This window comes from Gallus gallus, chromosome 7 (assembly GCF_016699485.2).
Source record: "Gallus gallus isolate bGalGal1 chromosome 7, bGalGal1.mat.broiler.GRCg7b, whole genome shotgun sequence".
NCBI classification, from domain to species: Eukaryota; Metazoa; Chordata; class Aves; order Galliformes; family Phasianidae; genus Gallus; species Gallus gallus.
The window spans coordinates 26,859,087-26,879,421 of record NC_052538.1 but is presented as its reverse complement, the minus strand read 5'-3'; the positions used below and the strand labels follow the sequence as shown (position 1 = coordinate 26,879,421).

At 37.8% G+C, this 20,335-nt stretch overlaps 1 protein-coding gene across 5 annotated transcripts in view; it reads left to right on the top strand.

Moving 5' to 3' along the window:
• MYLK (myosin light chain kinase) overlaps positions 1-20,335 on the top strand; it is a 192,361-nt gene that overhangs the window by 103,143 nt on the left and 68,883 nt on the right. For 4 of the 5 annotated variants that reach the window (NM_001322361.3, NM_205459.4, XM_046943539.1 and 1 more), the window contains 3 exons: positions 12,246-12,383; positions 13,059-13,256; positions 14,411-14,657. In NM_001322361.3, the coding sequence (NP_001309290.2) occupies positions 12,246-12,383; positions 13,059-13,256; positions 14,411-14,657 (583 nt within the window). Of the gene's footprint in view, positions 1-3,123; positions 3,236-12,245; positions 12,384-13,058; positions 13,257-14,410; positions 14,658-20,335 lie in introns of those variants that run through there. The other variant, XM_040703369.1, reaches the window with a different exon arrangement.

Sequence of the window (20,335 nt, the reverse complement as noted above, 5' to 3'; positions counted from 1 at the left end):
CCAAATCTCTTCTCTTTTATTTCCGTCAGATCCCATATCAAATACTTACTGCCTTGAGGTTTCTTTGAGATCTTCAGTGCTGCAGCTAAGGCTTCTCTAAATGCTTGGCTTTTGCGGAGATTACAGCAGGAAATCAGTGTACGTGCAGGAAGAGAGAGAACTTCATAAATCCTCTCCTGACCAGACACCAATTTTTGGGAAAATTGTTTCTGCATTGTAACTCATCTCTTCCTTTTCATCTCCCACGTGATTTAAAGTTTTCAGGTTTCATGCAGTGCTCATTTTGTTCATTCATTAGAGAAATATTTTCCTTTTGTACCTGAAATCTATTAGTATTTAATCTAAGACAGAATTAATCATCTTGCTGTAGTATCTGAGCCATATCAGAAGCCAGCTTTTCTTTAACTTGCTGCTGTGGTGCTTGGACACCTCACTGAGTCTGTCTGGGGCTGCATTTCACTTCATATTGCTGTTTTTGGCTTTGAAGTTTTAATGCAGCATCTCATGGTGGGGCACAACCTCTACCTGGAGTGATTTGTCTGTTTGACAGCAAACACAGTATGTTTATTCAAAAGCAAGAAGCTCCACCTTCTAAATTAAAATAAGCACAAAGATAACTCAGGAAAGCCCAATCCTGACAGGAAGGATAGTGGGTAATGATTTTTTAAAAGGGAAAAAAAAAAAAAGTAAGCATTAATACACTTACATTTGCTAAGATGTTACAGGTATTTTCTGGCCATATTTTATGTTCTTTCTGATTTTTCCTGCTTTCTTTGTCCTTTGAAAGATCTGTTACTTTGTTTTTGTCAGATGAAAACCATGGAATCATTATAGGAAACAACATTTTTGAAGACCCTATTTATTTCCTATAAAGGAAATAAAAGAAAGGCCTATAAGGGGCTACTGCTCCAAGTCCTATCAAAGATAGGGAAATTTTTTTTCCAGTACTTCATTCTGCTTTTTGTCCTGCCCTGTACCGTGGCAAAGCGTTCCTTCCAAGTCATCAGTCTTGGATTCATTTTGCCTCCCTATTATTAAGCAGTACGAGTTCTGCCTAGTGCTCGGCAATGTCACTCATTCATTGGTTTCCTATGAAAAAAAGCTTAAGGCAATTAACTTTTTGTTGGGGAGTTTTGGAATCTTGTTGAAAAAATCTTGCCCATCATATGAATGGAGCATAGTGGTAGGTGTCCCTGCCTACAGCAGGGGGATTGGAACTAGATGATCTTAAAGGTCTCTTCCAACCCAAACTATTTCATGATTCTATATAAGAAATGTACTGGTCTTAAAAATTAAGCATATTCAAGCTAATCATTCAACTGAAGATCACTGAAGTAAAGGCAGGCTGACTGAATTGGCACAGGTCCATTAGGTAGACTGAAGAAAGTGAGTTAATCAAGGTGAAGCTAATTCTGATCTTGTGAAACACTAAGTAGGCTAAATTGAATCTTGACACTCCTCCCTTTGATGGTGTTTTCATAAAGCTGAGATACAGGTTAGAGATGAACTCCTGAGAATGAACCTAGGAGATAAAATGCTAGATTAATCAATCCAGTGCAAAAAATACTGAGATGTGAGAAACTGTCCAGATTACTCAAACGCTTAATGACAGAACTCCCCGTTCCTGGAGGACTGTCATTTGTCCCTCTGTAAATGTTAGATTTTTTTTTCCATTTAAATTTAGACATCAGTTTTGGTACATAGAAAAAAACAGATTTTAGGAAGCTGTGGGGCTGATGTGCAAGTTTTTCTGTAAGCTGCTAAACAGTATGTGAGTGACTGAGTTGTCGCTGTTATTATATGTGCAAAGTAGGCAATAGTGTTGTTGTTCCCATTTAATATTACAGCTTCCTGTTGTTTGGTGGTATCAAATTAAGCACACAAGCCATTTTCTAAATACACTCTGCAGCTCATTAAAAAAAAAAAAAAAAAGCCAGCTCTTTAAGAGGCAGATGCAGAGTACATTCAGATCACCTGAAATGTATTGACAGTGATTATACACTGATGGGGAAACTGAGGTTGAATATCAATATTAATCTGCTTTTTGCCAAGGTGTTTTAACTTTTAAATTAGTTTTTTTTTATGAAGAGGAAACTGTAGTGAGGAGAGGGGTTGATTGACTTGAACCTACATAGAATGAGTCAGTTACAGTACTGATAATTGGTATAGTTGGAAGTGAGGTCAGCTCCAAGGGATAGTGGCTGTTCTTCAGATCTGCCTCACACCTGAGATAAGCCTTCTGATATGTTGTTGTCTCTGTCAGTTAACTAATCATTGACAGGGGAAAACAGAGAGATCCATCTCTAGCAAAGGTGTTATTCACACCAACATCTGGGTGTGCAACACAAGATTACAGAGCTGAGGGAGATCAGGAAGAGAGATGGGACATAAAATGGACTCCATCTACTATTGTGCTGTAATGAGTTAATATCATCTGTAGGAAGCTTTTGTTCTTTTGCAAATAGACTCTGCATGTAAAATAAGCAGTTATTTCCTTTTTCAATGTATAAAGATGAAGTGCTTGTTACCTGAGAGCTGACTGCTAGGCGAATGTTCTTCTGTCTTGCACTTCTGCCCCACTGCAGAATATCTGACCTACTGAAGCTCTTCTTTCATCATGTGGACTAACCAAGCTCCCCTCTTCCAGACAGCAGCATCACTGGTTTCAAGAGGTAGGGCACAAAGCCTGGGTGATAGCAGCAGCACAGGTTTGAAGCCATGGTACTCTTGGGGGCTCTAGTGCTCTGCAGCCTCCCAGACCTGTTTTGATGATGCTAGTCTTTTGTACATTGTTGTCTTGAACAGAGGCCTAGCACTGCCTTCCTCAGTGAGCAAATGCTATTTAGCAAATACTGTTGTTTCTGCTCACTACCTCTTGACATCATTTCTCCCTCCTTGCCAGCAGTGCACTTTCCTGATTTCACATCTGTTCCCCTTTCTCCCCAACTGCTTTCTGTTCACACTTTTTTTTTTTTAGTGCAGCTTCCCCAGCATAAGTGTCTATGTTAGGAAGCTTGTAGCCCTTGTAATCTGATTACTGTAGTCATTCACTGAGCATTGGACAAGCAGATTAGAGTTACCTGGAAGCCTGTCAGAGCCTCTGCTCTAGTAACCAGTTTACCCAAGCAGTGAAGGGAGATGCTTTCTGGGAAAACAGTTCGTTTTGCTCCTTTCACTCCTCCATCTGGTGTAAGTGGAACTATACAATATAACCAGGTGAAAGAAAGGCTATCAGGTAGGTATCTTTTCTTCCACTGATGAGAGATGCTGTCTTTAAGTCATCGGTTGTTTTCCTTTCTATCTCATAATGACCTCTTGTAGACATTAATTTTTTTTAGAAGGCAATCACAGCAATAAGCAACCTCTCTTTTGAATCCTTATATGAGAGGCTATAGTTGTGTTTCTCTGAGATATACTTCTGCCTAAGGTAAGTAAGTGTGATGTCCAACTTGTGTAGAGTGATGAAATAGTTGTGACAGCTTTTCAAAGCCAATATTTGTTTGAAATAATTTGCAATACTTGAAGTGTAGCATAAATATAAGGGACTATAGAAGACTTTCCAAAATATACAAGTCTAGTCTTGTTAAATGTCCAGAAGACGTTCCAGACCAGTAGCCTAGTAGAATTGCTTTGCTATGATTAAGAATTGGTTCAGAGTACTATGAAAATGAGGTATTTTTTATCTTTTTGTTGCTTTGTTGAAAGGTCAGAGGTAAGCTGTCACAAGCAGGACTAATATTAGCTATCAAAGAAAACTCTGTTCCAGTGCCTTCAAGAGTATCCCAAAGTTCTCGGTCCAGTGCTCTGCATGGGTCAACAACAGCTGTAATCCTGAAAAAAACTGAGGTTCTTTTTTTACTAAATTGCCTCCTTTCAGCAACTCAGACTCAAACATGAAACACAATACCAGCTAAAGAACAAAAATGAGGGACAAAAGTAAAACATGTGTAGAAGCTTTTAATGATTTAGGATTTGTGCCATCAATATAAGCGGTGTTCTCTAAAGACTACTTCTTGATATAAACCGTTTCCAGTAAAAAAAGAACCAAATTTGGATGCAAATGAGAGATGAGTGCTTGCAGAATGAGTTGAAGGACTGGAATTGCATTTTTTTTTTTTTTTAATGCAAAACAAAGCTGAGATGCTGAGAGAAAAAATGTCTAATTTAAAAAGAAAGAAAATCACCAACAACAGGAAAACCCCCTACATTTGGTGGTGTTTTCAACTGTGGTCTGTGACCATTAAACTATTGTACAACAAAATGACAGAAAACAGATGTTTTTTATAGCACTCTTTGGAATGGCCCTGCAATGGCCAAGGGGCAAACTGTCCAAATTTGGATTGCCAAATGCTGTAATATTCGATCTTCCATTGAAAAGTAGTAGTCATCAAAATATATACAAAACCTATTAACCAGATAATTAATTTTGAAATTTGTAATTTTGAAAGCATGGGCATGATGTTGTCCCAAAGAATGTTTCCAAGAGCATCTGATATGGATAAATTGCAGTGGGTTTTCCTGGAGAGGGAAGGACTGAAAGGTCTTTCACTACTTCGTTGGTGGCATCCTCAGGGACACTTGCACTTTTTGTGACTGCTTGTTCCTGTTGTGCTTCTATTGCACTTCTGCTCATGCAAAGCCTGTGGTATTTGTTTGTTTGTTTTTAATCAAAATGATAGATCAAAATGTATTGTAATGAAGTTACATTCTACCTTTGCAGCCGCAGAGAAATTGTGCATGCAAAGGTGAAATTGTGTGTCAGCAATATGCACATTTTCATTGCTGGGCTGTTCTGGGATACACAAAGCAATTTTCTGAAGTTGTCCATGTCTAACTAGTATAATTGCATTTACAACACTGCTATATTAGTGCAAGTATTGAAGTGCATTTCTAGAGGACTAACTAATGTTGGGGAATTTTCTAGCAGTGGGCCAACTAAACTGCTGTATAAATGCATTTCATAGATATACAGACTCTCAGGCCTTCCATGGGTTTTCTCTGTGTGGCAGTGACAAAAGAGCCCTCACTTAATGTAAATAACTCACAAGCAGTGTTAGTCATTAGTAAGGCAGATGGCTCTGAAGGCAAAAGCAAACAGCACTTTGGCTGCAAAAACTTCCAGTGAGACTGTCGCCAAGAGATTTGGTCTGTTGACTCTGAAGAGATCAGCAGTGAACTCAGCAGGCAGCTTTGTGTCTTTGTCCTTTTCAGCCTAAACTGAGACTTTTGATCACATTTCTCCCAAATTGTTGGTCTTACTGATACTGGCAGTCTTTCGATTGTGAGATTTCTGGAGTGGCATCTCTTTGAAATGCTGCAGTTTGTAGTTGAAACTGGGTTAGACAAAGCAGAGGTTAAAAATTCTGAATACCTGGATAAATAACATACAGAGGAAAAGATTCAGAAGAAAGAGCATATATGCACTGCAGCATAGGCTGGATTACTGTCCTGTAGTGTGCAGTAAAGTAAATAGGTTGCCAGATTGGATAAAGTGGAACTCAGCTTCCTGGGTATAGCCTTCACTACCCTGGCTAGTATAAAGATGGGGTTAATCCAAAACTATTATCATAAAGGCATATTTAAACCTTGCCTTCTATGCACAAAACTAGACTATAACTGCAGAAATAACTGTTGGGAGGTAGATGTGTGAAAAACAACGCTAGGTCACTGATTGTCTAGTTCTCATGACTGAAGCATGCAAAACAGCATGTCCACCTGAGATCTTTAATAAAGCAGAAACATCTCTGCATGTCTCAAGTGTACAGAGGTCTTATTTTTTTCATTCCAGTGCATATCAAGTCCGCAGTTCTTGGGAAAACGGCAGAGAATATTTTAACCCTATCACTTTAAGCCTGAGACAGATGAGATGTGTGTCATAGTATCAATTTTCTGCCTTACCAACTCAAAAAAACTAACAGATTTTATAGCATTGTTAATGTGAGATTTAGTAACAGCTAGATTTATTTACAGTGAAAGTGTCTGGGGGGGGGTAAAACTCTTCTCAAAAAGTGTAAAGCAGCCTGGCTAGCTGAATTACAACTCTGGCTACACATGTATGTGTGAATCTAAATCTTACTTTGAGAGATTTTTTGCAGAATCTACTGTTCTCTCTGAGCTCACTCATATGGAGTGCCTTTTGAGTTAAGCATTCTCCGCAGCTCAGTTGACATATTAGTGTCTGAGCCAAAATTACATTTAAACACCATAAATGGTAAATGTTGCTGAGACAGTCCTTTCACACAGCTCAGACTAGGCATTATTTGGCAGCTACCCATATGATTCTGGCAAGCAGATTCCTCGTGTATAATTAAATCTCTCATAAGACTAAACAGTGTGTTTGCAGTATTCTGAACATAAGGCATCTAGCTCGCTATTCTTTGTGTGTCCCTGACCTGTAACCAGTTGTAGCCATGATCTTGTGCAGCTGAGTTGTTGTGTTGATGATGTATATGTTCAGGGCTGTAGCTGGCCGTGCTTGAGCAAAGGACTGGACCAGACGGTCTCCAGAGATCCCTTCTGACCTCAATGTTTGTGTGATTCCGTGCACTGCTGAGCGTGCTGAAGTCCTGATATCTCAACAGGAGATGTCAGCATTCTGCAGCTCACATTTAAAAGTCTTTGAAAACTCTGGGCGGGCAAACAAGCAAGAAAATTTATTAGAATAGACAACGTGCGTAAAATATTAGCTGTTTTAGCTAGAGGCCAGGTACAGCCTAAGTGCAGTCTTTAGAAATCTTCTTGAAGTTTGTATCCTGATAGGAGTGTTTGTTCCATTTTAGTTTTGGTAGCAAATCTGAGAATGAAAGTGCCAAAGAGCAGTTACTTATTCATTTTTTTCCTTCTGTATGCACTAATATATCTGTTTCTCTTACCTTAGAAAGTAAATGGCTGTATACTTGCTGTTAAACTGGTAAATGTGTACAGTACAATTGATTTGTAGTGGGCTAATTTCAGTGCAGCATGAATATTCCACTGACTTTTTCTTTTATATATACACCTTCAACACAATAGCTCATCTCTGCTTATCCTTCTACAATATAAATGTTTATACTTGTATTCAAGCACCAAGTTCTAATTCACGTCTAGATTCTAAAAAATTCAAGTGTATTTTGGCTTGAGCCCACAGCTAACATTAACACTAGTCTTGCAATATTTTTCAGTCTGCAGATATATGGAGGTTAAGTTGATGTAAGGCACTCCTTAAATCCCAGGTTAAGAAAAGTCGAAGAGAGAATCATTTTTTTCACCTTAAATTTATACGAGTACGGGTTAATAGATAAACAAATATTTGATATTGTAGTGGTGGATAGATTAATTTGCCGTCCGTTACATAAACACAGAAGAGCAGAATGAATGGGTGGATGAATGGAAAGTTTTGTATTCTTACCATTGCCTTCCAAATATTCTAAGAATCTTTATAAGAAACTGGAAGGATTTTAATTCTCCTAAATCTCTGTGATCTGATGCACAAAGTGGCTTTTTAAAACATAGATTTGATTGCTTATTAGAGTGTTTTTCTAATAAAAAATGAACCCATAGGGATAAGTCAATACTGTGGGAAAAGCCTAAACTTAAATTGCATTGTGGAAAATATACATGAGTATATAGGGTATCCTTTACATACCTTTCTTCTTATTTCTGATCTCCCAGGCTAAGCACCAAGCACCATGAAGTGGCAAATGTGAAGTGTCTTGTTTTTAACTGAACTATGCATTTTATCACTTTCTATTTCCCCAAAATCATGAGTATCAAAGCCTGAGGAAAGGCAAAAACAAACAAACAAACAAAAAAACAACACTGTGGTCAGTGGGCCTTTAAATCTATCATCTTGTGTAATGCCGTATCAAATGCCTGTTGAAATGATAAGACATCACAGATCTTCAGAGACTGCCACAACTGAGCTTATACATTATGCTAGTCTACAGCTCTGTGCAGAGTTGTGAACTTTCTTGAGTTCATAATTTTAGTAAAGCCTTTGAGAATTCAGTGATCTGTAAGCAGCCTTTGAGAAAATCACAGTATCTTCTGCATCATCTTGGCTGATTTGACTTGCATGAAACCAACAGCTGTGATTTAAAAAATCGTGACTGTTTTTATAAGCTACTGCAAAATGCACTAGTTGCACAATCTGAAAGCAAGATATTGAAATAGGCATATGTTTTATCAAGCCCACCTTATGTAGTGCTTTCTGATGTTCCTCATTAATTGCTTAGGCATGGCCACGTACCACAGCAGCAGAAGTGGACTGGGGAAAAGAACAGGAGGAAGTCAATGAACAGGTCAGGGTAGATATTTTTTTTAGTCATTATGACAGTATTGCTATGTGTTAAGTCTTACATTCTTTCTTTTCATTCTTAAAGTTAAACCTACTCCTCATTGGAAGCAATAAGAAGTAAGAGTGGTGGGGAAGATATTAAATGACTGTAGGTGATTAGAGTCTGTTAACATAATAGGAAGGTATCAGATCTCCTCTATTTCATATCCAGTTGATTAAGCTTGAGGATTGGAAGATATACAAAAATGTCATGCCCTTGATGCCAATGTCACTTTTCTTTATGTTCCAGATTTTCTTTCTTGTGCCACAGTGTTAAAAATGAGGGTTTTTTTTTTTTTTTTTTTTTTCTCAGCCAGAAACAACTTGGTAGTATCTAAAGGTTCGGTGCTTTTTTTCTTTTTCGTTCTTCTCCCTGATTTGGGCTCTGTAGCCAGTTGTCACTGAAGATCATGGAAGGTTGAAACCACATCAGCATTTGTGTGGTGAAAGGGAACATTAAGGAACGACAGAAAGAAAGCCATAGTACTGTTCTTTTGTTGTGTGCTGCTTTTCTACAAGCATTTGCAAGCTTCAAAATTTGAATATAGTTAATATTCAGACCTTGTAAGTTGGTCTCTACATGATTGCATCAGTCCTTTCTGAGAAAATGCAATGATTTTTTTGACCAAGACTAAATAAAACTAAATAATTAAACTAGCTCTGGTGTTTTGTGTAAAACACCTGACAGAAACTAAAGGTGTCAGTAAATCAGGTTTTTGATTCTTGTTGTTGTTTTTTTTCCAAATCTAGAAGTCTGCAATGTCAGATTTTAAGTGAAGAAAGAATTGCTGCATGGAATAAGGCCCTATGATTTTTCAATGAACATATAGTGACAACAGATGAAACTAGAATCTTTCTAGTTGTTGCTGCCAGATTAAAAAGTGATAGACAATTTTGGTCATATTCTACTTAAGTTGTTTGTAGGATAAACATAGGCTACTGATCAATGTACACTATTGAACAGAAGCATAAAATCAGAGATCTGCAATTAAAAAAAAGTCTTCTAAAGGAACAGATTGCTTGTGTTTTGAAGAAAGTCTGTTCAGGTTGCTATGGAGCCAGTCCTTTTAGCTACGTATTTATTGTGTCCTGGATGCCAAACATTTGAAAAGAAATACTGGTTGTCTTAATTTATAACTGCTTAGACATTTTTGAGCTTTTATATGCAGAAGATTGCATATCTGTTGCTAGAGAAATGCCTTCAATGTCCCCACGCTGCAAAGTATGCCAGCAATAGAAAAGATGCCATTTTTATTCCCGCTTTGTAATAAGTTTTGAGAAATCATGTACTACTACAACAACTGTACTAAAACAAACTGCACACATACATTGGCATAGGATAAGTTTACAAGGATAGGAAAGTCTGCAGAAAGGTTGTGACATACAAAGTTGCCTTTGTTTCTGCCTGAAATTATCCTTGGAGAATCATAAAGGTTGGAAAAGACAGCTAAGATCATATAGTCCAACTGTCAGCTTATCAACACCACGCTCACTTAACTCTTTCAGAGAAGAAACTTTTCCTAATATCCAACCTGAACCTCCCCTGGCACAGTTTAAGGCCTCTTGTCCTATCAGTGTTACCTGAGAAAAAAGGCTGACTTCTGCCTTGCCACAAGATTCTTTCAGGGACTTGTAGGGAGTGATAAGGTCTCCCAAACTTCCATATCTCCAGACAGAAAAATCCCAGTTCCCTCAGCCACTTGCCATAAGACTTGTACCCCAGAGCTTTCACAGCTCCATTGAACTACTAAGACATGTTCCAGAACCTCAATGTCCTGTAGTGAAGAGCTCAAAACTGAACACGGTCCTGAAGGTGCCATCACACTAGTGCTGAGTACAGGGGGGTGTTCACTTCCCTAGTCCTGCTATGACACTATTTCTTATACAAGCCAGGATGTCATTGACCTTCTTGGCTATCTGGGCAGACTGTTGGCTCATGTTCATTAGACTGTTAAATAACACCCTCAGATCCTTTTATGCTACTCAGCTTTCCAGCAACTCTGTCCCAAGACTGTAGCATTGCATGGGGTTGTTGTAACCAAAGTGCAGGACCCAGCACTGGCTCTTACTAAACTTCATACAATTGACCTCAGCCCATCGATCCAACCTATGTAGAGCCTTCCTATCCTCAAGCAGATCAACACTTCTTCCCAACTTGGTATCATCTGCAATCTTGCTGAGAGTGCACTCTATCTCCTTGTTCAGATCATCAATAGAAATACAAAACAGGACTGGCTCCAATACTAACACCCGAGTTTTCACCTTTTATTGATCTCTGCTTCTTCTGCGAGGTCTGTTTCTGTCTGAGGTGCAAAGGGATTTTCTGCAAGGCTTTGGATTAGTGAAGGAATACTTGCTGATACTGCTTAGTCCAACACTTGCATGTAGCATTTTCCCTGAGTAAATAGTACAAAATATAGGAATACGGTGAACTACTGCTGTTTATTAGTGCAGATGGGTTTGATGCAACTTCGTGGCTATTCTCTGTGTAGTGTTAGTCACTTATAAGCAGATGCTATAGGAAGCCCTAAGACTGATCAATTTATTTTGATAGTAAATCAAGTATTTCAGAGCATTAAGTCCATAAAACTGAGCTGAGTGGGTCTCAGTCACGTCCCATATTTCCATTCTCACATGTATCAATGTCTTGCTGCTTAATGCCAGGAAAAGATCTAAGATGTAAGCCAATGAGACAAGATTTTGGCTAGAAAAAAGCTTTACTACCGAAGAGGGAAAACTTCCTCTCACGCAGCTTCCAAATTTACATAGAGCTCAAATAGCCCTGGGACAAACTTAAATTTTGGCTTCCAGGAGGTTCAGTGGACTTGCTCAGCAAGGTGCATTCAGCTTATTATAATCACTGTCATTTTATGAATGGCTGTTTTTTTTCCAGTCTGGCACTTTGTGTTACTGTAATACTCTTTTGGATGGCCTTGATACGCATTTGAAAATTTTGAAGATAGGAACAATCAAAATGAAGTTATTTTTATGTATGGAATGAAAGTAAGGTTGGCATTTTAGAGACAAGACGTAAGAAGTCTGAACTCAAGCTAAACAAAACAAAAAGTGTATCCAAGTGACCAATAAATATTTATGGCTTCCTACATTTGGTCATGATCACTACTTCAGCTCTAGAAGTGTCTTTCCTGGTCTAGTGTACAATACAAGACACAGTTAAATGACCTTCCTTCATAATCTCTGAATATGACGCAGAGACCATTGCAGATATTGGAAATGTAGAACAGTTTGATTTTATTTTTTTTAAGAGTGATTAATTTGACTCCAGCACTAATCGTTTGATTGTATAGCTAAATAAAAAAACCTCTGTAATCCAACAGTTTGTTTTGTGATATATGTTGATAACTTCAGGTTTCAGCCTTCTCCATCATCAGTTGGTTGGCTAAGTGTAATACAGGATCATGATGAACTTTTCGACTATGCTCTTACCCATCTTATACTGACAATCTAATTGACCAGTAGTTTTTAATTTCATACAGAGTGGAAAATCCTATATTCCTGAGAGTTTAAATTTTTAACTCGTCAATCATGAGAAGAGCAGCTTGTTACTTATTTTAAGATTTGTAAGAATTTAGCACTGGTTAAAAGCATTTGAATTGTTGGTACAAGTTGTTGGGATTTTTTGTACTTGGGAATAATTGACTAAATGTACTTGGGAGAAATGACTAAAAATCTGTGCGATACTCTAATATATATGTTTATAAGTTAGAGAGATCTCTGGAGGAAGATCCCATTTCTTACCATTTTATTTGGATTACTGACAAAAGAAAGCATCTGTATTGGGGTGGATTCAGTGATGCTGCCCTTTGAGAGCTGGAACAAGATGATTGACTTCAAATCAGTTTGAACTTAAGGACAAAGCTCGTAATGAAAATTCCAGTAAGAAACTCCACTTGTTCTCTTGACTTCACAGAAAAGAAGAGCAGCAAGAAGGCAGAAGGTACACAGGCTGCCAAATTAAACAAGACTTTTGCACCCATCTTCCTTAAAGGGCTGACTGACCTCAAAGTAATGGATGGAAGTCAAGTGATAATGACTGTGGAAGTATCAGGTGTGTAGCCATAGAACATTATTATTTAAACAATTTCAGTCTAGCTGCACTTTTTGCCATTATCCTTTCCTTCTAGCAAGTGCTGTGTTTGAAAGTATTTCAAGGAATCACTTTTTAAAAAGTGAAAACTAATATTATCTAGTTTATTCTTCAAGCTGGATGAACGTTACTCAGCGTTAATGTGTTCAGACCTGTACAAGTGTTCCTTGACTAGAATAATAATTATCAGATCATTATCAAGTCCTGTTGTTGAACTAAAACTAAATCTCAGAGGACACATAATAGCCTTTGTTTTGAACACAACAAGATTGAATTCCTGTCAGCTGGGGGTAGAATTAATGCTGCAGAAGAAAGCAGTCCTGGTATGAACTTTGGTAATAGTGTGAAGCTGGCCTTGACAGATCACACTGTGGTAACTGGAAGTCACTTCCCCTCCATATCATATACTTCCTTCTATACTAAAATATAATTCAATTATATTTTAACTCTGATGATACAGACTTAGAACCGTTCCATGCTGCACAGCATCAACAGAGTTAATGAAATTCCCGAGAGTTTTGAAAATGACATTGCAGAGTCAGGTGGCAAAAAACAACTAAATTTTGTCATTTTCTTAATCAGATTTAGGGGGGAGTTGTGTATGTCTCTGATTTTTTGTTCTTTCCTATTTTTCAGCTAACCCATGTCCTGAAATTATCTGGCTGCACAATGGGAAAGAAATCCAGGAGACAGAAGATTTTCACTTTGAGAAGAAAGGCAATGAATACAGTCTGTACATCCAGGAAGTATTTCCTGAAGACACAGGCAAATACACCTGTGAAGCCTGGAATGAATTAGGAGAAACTCAAACACAGGCTACATTGACAGTGCAGGGTAAGTAAAGTTCTTCTGCACCACAGGGAATGCTGAAAGGAAATCATTTTAATGTGCTGGAGGAGCATCTATTTAAAGGAGATGAGTGTTTATAAGGTCTATTTTGAAGGGTGCTAGGAGTTTTCAGTCCACACATCTGAATTAAAAAGGATATTGAGCAGAAGCAAGTTCAAGAAAATGACTTCACCCTGGAACATTATGTAACTATTTAAAAAATGCATTCCTGAGTCCTATTCCTGGGGACAGTGCAAAACTTCTGCTAAGTGCAGCTTCAGATTATAATTATGAGGCTTACTCAGCTATGGACTTAATGTAAACCATTTAATGATGTTTTTTTGTCTAATTAAACCACTGGCTATTTGGAAAAGCAGTCTGGGAGCCAGGTATCTTCACTTAAATACTAGTATTGTAACAGTAGCTAATGAGGAACATGTGATTTCTGCAATTTGAGAAGTGGATACACAAAATATGGCTTTGAATCTCTGTGTATGATATAAATCTCAGAGCACAAACACTGAAGTACTTACAGACCTTCTGTGATTTGGATATTTGATTTGGGTATTCATTATCTTCATAACCCTAAGGTTTGTCTAATCTTGCTGTAAGCCAACTATTTTCCTATAGTCATTACTTATGCTTTTACTATTTTTAGCATAAAGGATCTTAACTCCAGTATTGCAAAGAGGTCTGCCTCAGGGGGTGGGCCCCTGCAGTGTTGTCACTGTCTTCCCTGAGCTCTAGCCTTTAGGGTCAGTATTTTGAGTTAAATGCAGTTTTATGCAATTGTTAATGATTTATTACATGATCTCTGAACTAAACAGCAGTCATAGTACTGTCAGTTGCCCTTAAAGCTATTCCTACTCATATTCTCTAAGGACAAATCTTCAGGACTCCTTTTAGGGCAGCTTTAAAGTCCTTTTGTTTTGTCGTTAACATACTATATCGAGCCAGTAAAGTGCCAAGTAAATGATTAATCTTAGTACCAACGTTAAGTGACTTCCAAAATTAAAGCCTGGGTTATTTTCAGATTAAAAATTTATATGCTGTGTGTTCAAAACAACTTTGCTTTGTTTGCTTCACCTGAAATTAGTTTATCAGTTACTTTCAAGCTTGGCATGTTCTCCTGATTTGTGAACTCTGTTTGTAAACTGCAGAGCCTCAGGATGGCATTCAGCCGTGGTTCATTAGCAAACCGAGATCAGTGACAGCAGCTGCTGGGCAAAATGTCCTTATATCTTGTGCCATTGCTGGAGATCCTTTCCCCACTGTTCACTGGTTTAAAGATGGGCAAGAAATAACACCAGGAACAGGCTGTGAAATCCTGCAAAATGAAGATATCTTCACACTGATCTTGAGGAATGTACAGTCTCGTCATGCAGGGCAATATGAAATTCAGCTCAGGTATGTTTACTGTGAAAAGAGTTTGTTCCCTTGGTACAATTAGTTATATTTACCCTAAAGCTGCAATTTCTGCCTGAGCAAAACAATTCCCTTCAATTTCCACCAAATGATAAAGTACTAATGGAACTAAATATTGTGGAGGGATTAAGAGATTTAATCAAACAGAAAGAGGAAATACAAGAAGAGTCAGAGAGGACAAAACAGCATACTTTTTCTTTTGGGATCTTGAAAAATAAAGCTTTGTTGCAGCAATGTGGGAATCAGTTTGGGTCTCTAGCAAGAGAAACCACAAGCAATGTTTCTATGAGTCATTTTCTGGGGTCATTTTTAGCATTTCTCTGGATATTTGTAAGGATGCCTGCTTTCCATGGGACAGCATCACCAAGAAGGCCCACTCCACTAGATCATATGATCCACAAATTTGAGCAGAGAAAATGTTTCCCTACTGTTTTTGAAATGTCTGAATTCTATACAGAAGTTGGTTTGTTTTACTTTTCACAAAGTGCTTGTAGCATTTTTCCACTATAATGGTGAAGATTGGGCCTAATTACATATTCCCTGAGTGGTTTTAGGAAATGAAATGTACAACTTCAGACAGTTAAATGTCATAATTCTCTGCTATTTACTGTGCACAGATGTATTGCCTTATATGGCTTATATTTGTGACTTTCTTTTTAAAAACTATTTAAATGTAATGGACAGTTGAATCCATTATATTGTAAGAAAATCCTCTGCTCCATATGCTACTTTTTTAGTTCAAGCTGGCTCATCCAGTAGACTTCTAGCAATTGCTTATATACTATGAATAATAAAGAACTATCTGCCTAAGGAATATTCATGGAGCTAAATGTTAGCTATATAATTTCATGTTTCCAGTAGAGCTACGACAATTGACAGCAGAAAATAATCTCATCTGAATAGATTTTGAACTGCCAGTATATCTCTTTAATAGTTGATTGAGAATTGTTTATGTATTCAGAAGCAATCTCAACTGTACCTGTGAGTAGGAGAACTGCATTTAGTGTCTTTCTCTCAGAAACTCCTATAAAGTCTATTAAAAAAAATGTGGAATAACTGAGAAACCACAAGTCAATTCACTAAGGAGTTTATAGAGAAGCTGACAATATACAGTGGGCTATTTTAAATCATAATCACTTTCTTTTCAAATTAACTGTTCAGTTCCTTTTCACATAGTAATTTTGGAAGCATTTTGCATAGCTGCTTTTAGAGAGTCTTTAGGGAGTCGTTCTCTCTCCAATTCCTTTGCTTAGTCTGGGTACGGTTTCCTACCAGTGTTAATTGTTTTCCTATTCTCCGTTATTCTAAGTCCTAAATTCTGTTCTTATATCTTCGCGTTTCTCCTTTAATGTTGGCTGCTCACAAATTAAAACTCTGGTTTTAAAAAGTGGAGTTTAACAAAAGATCTTCCTAGGTCTTTCTTCTTTCATCTGAGTGAGCTGACAAGGGTGTGATGAATCATGTGATTCATCAATAATTGCTGGTTGGCTTGCTTTTTTTTCTCCCCTCAGTATCACTTAGGATATGTTCTTGCTTTGCCTTTTGCTGTATAACAAACTAGAAAGTCTGATTTCTGAGGGAGCTGTCATGCTAGCCTCTCCTGGTCCTCGCTTTAAACTTACACAGACCTCTCATTCCTCTATACTTCATTTTTCATTTTAATCATCCTGATAGTGTTCCATTGGGCCTATTCTTGCTCAATCCTCCAAGAATGGTGTTGCATAAAAATCTATATTAAAAACAAACAAACAAACAAAAACAACCAACAACAAGAAAATAACAACAAAAAACAGTTTCATGCACAGCTGTGATTTATCTGTTGAAATTTGAGCATGCCTGCAAAATGCCAACCCATATAGTTGAGGAACAAGAAATCAGTCAGAGTCTCCATGAAACAATCACAATTGAAATGGGCAAGAAAAATCAATTTTTAATTCACAAAATCACGGGCATCGTTTTCTCCTCCTCTGCATTACATCCTTCCAGTGATACCAGCATTAGGATCCTTTTATCCCAGGTGCTTCTTTCAGTCGATATATATGTCTTGAGTGCAAAGGCAAGCAAAGAAATTTGGGGGTACTGGGCTGAGACTGAGTTGAGCAAAGCCTTCATCTTTGTAATGGCAGAGTCAGCACAAGACCTCCAAAATCCTCCTGTAGTTTCTTAGGAAAATCTGCTTTGTTAACCTTTGTCTTCTTAGAAGCTGAGCCATCTGCCATAAAAGTTTGGTTAGTATTGATTAACCTTATTGAGAGATTTTGATACTGTGATTAAAATCAGATGTAAACATTCATTTTATTAATCACTAGTATCTCAAATACTCTCCAGTTCAGGTTATGTAGAAAGCAGTTGTAAGATTACCTTTCATTACACCACAGTAAATAGAGTTCTTTCTTTGTGTAGCATAGAGTTTGCAAACCTTGTTCTCTGCTCTTAACACGTTGTCTATTTTTAGAAAAGGAAACCACACCTTCTACCCATTCCATTCTTCCACTCAATATGGCAAAATGCAAATAAACTGACTAGTGTTTCAGCTATAAACACCCTCAAGAGAGGTAAATCAGTGGATCCACTTTTAAGCCAATAAAGCTGCTCTGTATTACATCCGCTAAATTTGTGATCCAGTAGATTAGTTGCTTTCTTTAGGATGAAAACTTCAGTGGGCTCTGAATTATATTTCTCTTGAACTAACTCATAAAAGAGTTGCAAAGCCTCATGCTGGGGCTTTACTGTATCTGTACTGAAGCACCAGCTATAGCTAGTGATCAACTTATTTATCATTGTCAGTTAAATCTTTAAAGATGTAATTTGCTCTGCAGTACTTGTTTCACACTTGATAGGCCAGTTGGAATTCCCAGCATGTCCTCACACTGTAATTAGTAATGCGTTTTTTTCCTCTTCTTCCAGAGTGATTCCTAGGAATACATGAACAATAAGTCTCATCTAAGGTTCATTGAAAATATTTGAGTAGATTCTGCCAAGAATCCAATATTTGAAGATATTTTGAACATAAAAGCCATTCCAGGGAAAACTGATCCCACAATAGGACAGGGAGCTATTTTTAAAATTGCTTCAGGCTTTGCAGCTGGGACTCTGTTTGTTTTTGTTTGGGCTTTTTTTTTTCTTTTGGTGGTGTTGCTTTTCTTTTTGTGTTGTTTTGTTTTCTTATGTTTAGAAGTTAGATCATGTGCATGAGTATTATACAGAACAATCCTGCACAATTCAACACTTCCAGATGAATGTTTGCATATGTTGTTCCTTCTTCTAAAATCAGAAACTAAACTCCTTTTGATTTCACTGGAAGCAGAATTCGACCTGAGGAGATCACATGATAAGTCAGACACGAACTCAAGAACTGTATTCAGTGGTCTAGTTTTCAACCATTTGCTTGAATCAGAAATCATGATTAAAGCTGAAAAGCAACCGTGTGAATCATTTGTCCATCTAGGTACTTCTTATGGCCCACTGTTGCCATAATTTGTATGTATTTCCCAAGATATCAAAAACAGAACAGAATGATCTCCTGCGCTCTTGCCCTCTCCTTTGTTTTCCAAACCCTGTAAAAAATAGCTTAGTTTAGAGAGGTCTACTTGGCCTTCCTTACTTATTTCTTTGCATCTGTGATGGAAGGATGCACTGTAGAAATGGGTCCTGCAGAAATGCCATTATCCTTTACAGTCAGAACTTCTAGATCCCCCTCCTGGTGGAAGACTGCTCTCTCTGTCACTTTATCCTCTCCCACAGGTGGCAGAATTTTTGTGGGCAACTATTTTTTCCATGCAGTCACGACAGAAGCTGAGCAGTGGAGCCTCCCTATGTGACCTATGCTCCGAATTGTTTGTACTTCAGTTTGCATGGCTTCTCCCTGTTCATCAGCTTTGGATTGGTTTTAAGTCCTTAAAAGAGTTATTTGAGCTCTACTAGACTTATGGGAAGAGGTATCTTAGGACAAACCAACAGCTTGATAACAAGCTGTGAAGCTGGGAAAATATTTGAACGGCTTAAGGCTGCTTCTACTGTTGTAGTAGGCATCTTGCAACATCATTGTTGCAGAAAGCTACTCATAATAAAACTTTAGAGAAGCAGGAAAAAAAGGTAATGAATTTCAACATTTGCAAAAAGCAGCAGTTTGAAATGCATTTGGACAACAGGCTTTTGGCAATGTTGGTATCTTACACAGAATGGAATCACAGAATCATACAATCCTAAGAGTTGGAAGGGACCTGTAGAGGGAACAGGAACATCCACAGCTAGATCAGCTTGCTCAGAGCCTGGTCCAGCCTGGTCTTGAATGTCTCCAGTGAGATAATTACCATCATTTAATTTTGGGAGTAAATAACACCTGTACTTTCTATTTTTTCTTGCTTTCAAATGGAGGTCAAATATAAACAGAAGAAAGAATGGCAGGTCTCCAGCATAGGGTTGACTCGCTGCATTGAACTGGGAACTCTCTTGCAATTTTCTGTTTTGTACTGGAATGTCCTCTAATCTTTCCTATTGAAGGATATTAGGATTATCGCTTTGAGGGCCATCAATAACAGTTTCTAGTATACGTAGTCCAAATGTTTTAGATGTTGAAAATGTTCCTATGACTTCTTGTTGCTAAGATTTCAAGGTCAAATAAGGTGTACTCCTTCACTTTCCAGTTCAGTAACTTCAGCCAATCTCTGCCATTTCTTCTTGGTGTTAAAGACTTTATTTCTACACTGTACTGATCCCTATTTCATTTTCTAAAGCCAAAGAGAGCAATGGAAATCCATCTGAAAAGGCAATTGAACTAATTGCTGTTACAAAAGCAACTCTTGCTGCATTTCTATTAATGATGTTATCTACTACATGGCTCCATTGCAAGTTGCAACTGAGTTGAATCATAACTTAGTCACACAAACAGAACCATATCTAGGAATGAATTCCCATGTGCTATTTAAAAACACATCAGACAATACATTTATGGGAAACTAACAGAAAGATACTCCTGAGTCTATGTTTTAAACTCAGGGGAAAAGCTGACTTAAAGGTGTTCTAATCTAGCAAGAGCCTTTTGAAAGAAGAACCGGGCTGGGGAAAAAGCTGCCTCTATTTTCTTCCTCTCCTTAGTTCATATGATTTTTGTCCATGCCCAGGAAATACTTTCAGCAACAAAAATTGTTTTTGTTTTCAAAAATCATCCAGGAGTCTGCAGTCCATTTGCAAGCTTAAACTGGGAAGGACAAAAGTGTTTTCATGTACGACAGATATCTCTAGTCTTTAATCAATTTAAAGGAGTACGTCATGGGTTTTTAATAGTATTTTAGGGAAGCAGTGGCAGCAGTTACAGAACTGCTGCCTAGAGGAGTTAAAATTTGTTTTTGGCATCTCCTGTGTTAAGTGGAGAAGAGCTGTTTGGGACTAGAAGAATGATATAAAGCTGTGGGAGGAAGTGTGCAGAGGGGGTAGGGGGAGTGTTTTAATGAATTCTTTAATGGGAGCCCTTTTCAAAAGGCATCCGTGGTATTCCTCTGCAAAAGGAAGAATAAGTACTCAGCACCATATATGGTGACACTTTTATGTTTTTTAATATAAACATGCCCAGGCTGGAGCAATCCACGTAGATGGGATTTGCTGATTGGTTGTGCTGTGGGGGAGGGAAGGAAATGAGACCCTGCTTTTAATATCTTAAC